General features: G+C 33.3%; 1 protein-coding gene across 1 annotated transcript; it reads left to right on the top strand.

Moving 5' to 3' along the window:
* Positions 1-688: 688 nt before the first annotated feature.
* On the top strand, positions 689-2,175 carry LOC112516874 (allene oxide synthase 3-like). The gene has a single exon (XM_025124113.1). It carries the CDS (start codon positions 689-691, stop codon positions 2,129-2,131), a length of 1,443 nt encoding a protein of 480 aa, XP_024979881.1. The 3' UTR covers positions 2,132-2,175.
* The last annotated feature ends 2,811 nt before the right edge of the window (positions 2,176-4,986 follow it).

Below are 4,986 nucleotides of genomic sequence, written 5' to 3'. Positions count from 1 at the left end.
ATTCAACCTTAATCTGAGTTTCTGGATAAGAAAGAGGGTAAGCAGTTGAAATTTCATTTTAAAACCCATATTTTTTAGTCTTTTTCATGGCTTATGATATGTCAAATTTGTAGTTTTCTTTATTGGTTTTGAGTGTTTATCTTAAAACTCAAGTTTCTTGGTTCTTTGCTCTTGGTGTAAATCGAACACATTTGTGGAGTCGTTTAAATATGTTGGATTTTAAATATATTGGATTTTAAAYTGTCATACAATTTTTTTCATCGATAGTCTGTAATTGGAACCATAACTCTTATTTATTCAAATTGTATTAATATGTAAAGACCAAGTGTAACCTATATTATCGTTAAATTTTATCTTATAAAACCAGTGAAACTTCAAAATCGTTAAAATTTATGGCTCCCGCTGCATTGCGCGAATATACAACTAGTATATATATAAGTTCTACAGTTTTTTTCTTTTTCAAGATTAACTCCTGTCTGACGGTTCCTTAAACATAAAAAAAATTAATGTTATTAATATTTTGTAATCATTTAATACATAAATAAAATTAATGATAGACATCATTTTATAGAAAATTTCTTACATAAAAATGAAATGAGCATGACTGCATGAATCAGGTGACTCATTCTGTCATTCATTATATATAAGCATACAAGCGTACCTCTAATTCATTGCTTCAAACTTAACCATGATTTCTTCATCTTCCGACCACCCTGAATCCTGCTCAGATCTGCCGTTGCGAGAAATCCCCGGTGACTATGGCTGGCCGTTCTTCGGACCCATCAAAGACCGTTACGACTACTTTTACAACCAAGGCAAGGACGATTTCTTCAAAACCAGAATTCAAAAGTACAATTCCACTGTCATTCGTACAAACATGCCGCCGGGACCTTTCATCTCCTCCAATCCCAGAGTCGTAGCCGTCCTCGATTCCAAAAGCTTCACCGTTCTCTTCGACAACACGAAAGTAGAAAAGAAGAACATTCTCGATGGCACCTATATGCCCTCAACGGCCTTCTTCGGCGGTTACCGTGTCTGTGCTTTCCTCGACACCGCCGAATCTAACCATCATGCTTTGAAATCGTTCTTCCTCTCGTTCCTTGCTTCGTCGCACAAGAAATTCATTCCCTATCTACGGACCAGCTTGTCGGAGCTCTTTGTGAGCCTCGAAAATGATATCTCTGATAAGAAATCGGCAGATTTTAATGACAACAGTGATAACATGGCGTTTGATTTTGTGTTTAGGCTGGTCACCGGAGTTAATCCATCGGATACGAAACTCCAATCGAAAGGTCCAGGAACCGTGAGCACGTGGTTAGCTCTTCAGCTAGCTCCGTTAGGAACGGCAGGGCTTAAATACGTTCCGAACTTCATCGACGACATCATCCACACCGTTCGTTTGCCTTTTTTCGTGATCAAATCTGGTTACAAGAAGCTCTACAATGCCGTTTACGATTCCGCAGCTTCTTTACTGGACGAAGCTGAAAAAAGCGGGATTAATCGAGAGGAAGCTTGCCATAATTTGGTGTTTCTCGCAGGGTTTAACGCTTTCGGAGGCATGAAAGTCCTGTTTCCGTCTCTCATCAAATGGATTGCATCTGGCGGCGAGAGTTTACATAACCGCTTAGCTGAAGAAATCAGAACCGTCGTGAAGGAAGAAGGAGACATCACTTTCTCCGCTTTGGAGAAGATGCCGTTGACTAAATCCGTCGTTTACGAGGCATTGCGAATAGATCCACCGGTGCCATTCCAATACGCCAAGGCGAAGGAGGACATTGTGGTGGAGAGCCACGACGCGGCGTTCCAGATTAAGAAAGGAGAGGTAATTTTCGGATATCAGCCGCTCGCCACCAAGGATCCAAAGGTTTTCATAAATCCAGAGGAGTTCGTCGCTGACAGGTTCGTCGGAGAAGGAGAGAAGCTACTACAGTACGTTTACTGGTCGAATGCGAGAGAAACAGATGCACCGACGGCGGATAACAAACAATGTCCGGCGAAGGACCTGGTGGTGCTGTGCTCCAGGTTGATGCTGGTGGAGCTTTTTCTCCGGTACGACACTTTCACGGCGGAGGTCGGCACACTAGCACTCGGCACCTCCATCAAGATCACATCGTTTACGAAGGCCACTTGAGTTATTTTTTTTTTTCATGTATTTTAATTGTGTGAAAATTTTTTTTCTATATGATCTGTTCTTGTAATGATAAATATATTTATATTTACCATATCATTTTATGTGTATCCGTGCAATGCAGTGGAAGTCGTGAATTTTAACGATTTTGAAGTTTTTTACTGGTTTTATTAAAGAAGATTTAACGATGATATAAGTTACACTTGGTATTTACATATTAATACAATTTGAATAAATAAAAGTTATGGTTCCAGTTATAGTTTATCGATGAAAAAAATTGTATGACAATTTAAAATCCAATATATTTAAAATCCAACATATTTAAACGACTCCACAAATGTGTTCGATTTACACCAAGAGCAAAAAATCAAGAGAGCGCGACCAAGAGTTCTAGAGCAATTGATTGAGAGATGAATGAGAGAACTTTTAATAACTCATGGTAAATATCAGTTTGAATCTCATCTTTGGGGATGGGGAGAAGACTTAGAGGTATGAGAAGGTGAAAACATGAGTAAAATGTGTCAAAAATATATTGGGAACATGAAAAAAAAAGATAATAATGTGCATTGGTAACTTGTATTACATGTTATTTTAGTTGTAAATTAAGAGATTTTAAGACTTGATGCATAAAGTAGTAGTACTTAATGCATTTTGAGTTGTTTTTAAGAGTTTATGCATAAATGTATCTATACTATCTTATTAATCAAATTTGATAAATGTCTTAAAGTTTTAAAAAAAGTACAAAATCTAAAACACAAAGTACTTGTTTTTAAAACACAAAAGTACTTGTCTTTTAAGCTTTCTTTGAGGAAATCTAAAACACAAGATGGCTTTTAAGCTTTCCCTACATAAATCTATATTTATATCTATACTATCTTATAAACCAGATTTTTTGAAAGTCTTAAAAATAATTTTTAATGCACAAAGTACTATACATTTATGCACAAAGTTTTAAAAGTCTTAAAACCAACTCATAATGCATTAAGTACTACTACTTTATGCATTTAGTCTTAAAATCTCTTAATCTATAATTAAAATAAAATATAGTACAAGTCTTCACCTTCTCATCCCTCTATGTTCCAAATATACTTTTGACACATTTCACTCATGTCTTCACCTTCTCATCCTTTTATGTCTTCTCCTCATCCCCTAATGTGAGATTCAAATTGATATTCACCATGAGTTATTAAAAGTTCTCTCATTCAATTGCTCTATAACTCTCGGTCTCGTTCTCTTGATTCTTTGCTCTTGGTATAAATCGAACACATTTGTGGAGTCGTTTAAATATATTGGATTTTAAACTATCATACAATTTTTTCACCGATAAACTATAATTGGAACTATAACTCTTATTTATTCAAATTGTATTAATATGTAAAGACCAAGTGTAATTTATATCATTGTTAAATTTTCTGTAATAAAACCAGTGAAACTTCAAAATCGTTAAAATTCACGGCTCTCCGCCGCATTGCACGGGTACACAACTACTAGTACTTTATGTATTAGATTTTTTAAAATTTTGATAAATCTAATTTATAAGGTAGTATAGATATAAAATTACGAATAGAATAATGAATTTAGGTCATCGAGTTTTTGGAATAATCAATCGTGTATCATCATAATCGTTTCTTTATTTGTTATAATGCTACCTACTCGTGTATTCACCACCCCACGGTGCCTTTTCTATGCCAACACATATATATTTTAAATTATAAATTATATAAAAATATAACATATTTTAATTTGATTCCTATTTTGGTATCTTAGAAGTAAGAGGCTTTTTAATCGGTACTTTTGATCTACAGATCTAAAACCTTAGGTGACTCGGAGTTCTAATGTTATCAAAAAATTCAAAGTCGATAACTCAAAACCACAAAAGTTTTGGGTTGTTCGGTTTGCGGGTTTAATGCGGATACGTTTACCTCTCGATCATTTCTCTCTCAAATTTTCCAAAAAGTACTTCCTCCTCAATAGCAACTCCTCAACCGGTAAAAAATCAAAAAGTTAAAAAAAAATTGAACATAATCCACAAGTACATGAATCAAATCTGTAAATTAGTCCAGATGTTTTTCAACTTGTGGAACTGCTACTTGATAGTAATTTACAGATCCGGTTCATTTACTTGCGGACCCTTCAAAGTCAAATTCATTTCACAGATTTTATTGCATTAAAAAAAACATTTTGCGAACCAAACATCCCTTAACTTTTTGTAAACAATTAAGCATATAAATAACATTAACACAATTACTCAATTGTTAATGAACATATAAATATCATTAATACAAACACTTAATAATTTAACAAACATATAGTTGATACCTAATAAATTTATAAAATTCTAATTTTTACAATTAGAGTATGCTTGGTTTTGATGGAGGTTTTTGAGAGATTTGGATTTCGTGGAACGATTGGAGGGATTTTGATTTGGAATTTTTAATGTGTTTGGTTTGTTGGATTTGGAATGGAATGGAATTGAATTCCACTTTTTATAAATAGTTATAAAATAACTGAATTACCTCTCTATTAGTTGATTACTAGAAGCGTACTCGCGCAATGCAGCGAGATACATCGTGTTTTTAATATTTCATTTTATTCTTTATCTCAGTCGATGTTATAATATGACTTTATGTAATTTTGAGAAAGCGATGATGTTTTTATTTTTGAATAAAAAATATGTTTGACGATATAATAAAAATTTGACAAAAATATATCGATATTAATATCAAATTAACTATTTGAAATTCTTCATTTTTTTGTGTAATTTTTTAATCCAATTTTTTTATAATTTAATTTATGTACAATAACGAATTAATTTATATTTGGTTTGATAATATAATTTTTTATAAAGATAATAATTA

This window comes from Cynara cardunculus (assembly GCF_001531365.2).
Source record: "Cynara cardunculus var. scolymus isolate 2C chromosome LG 8, CcrdV1, whole genome shotgun sequence".
In the NCBI taxonomy this organism is placed as follows: Eukaryota; Viridiplantae; Streptophyta; class Magnoliopsida; order Asterales; family Asteraceae; genus Cynara; species Cynara cardunculus.
This window is presented reverse-complemented; position numbering and strand designations above follow the sequence as displayed.

Excerpts from the sequence above, each read along its gene's own strand:
- LOC112516874 (XM_025124113.1), top strand. The coding sequence starts at position 689 with ATGATTTCTTCATCTTCCGACCACCCTGAATCCTGCTCAGATCTGCCG.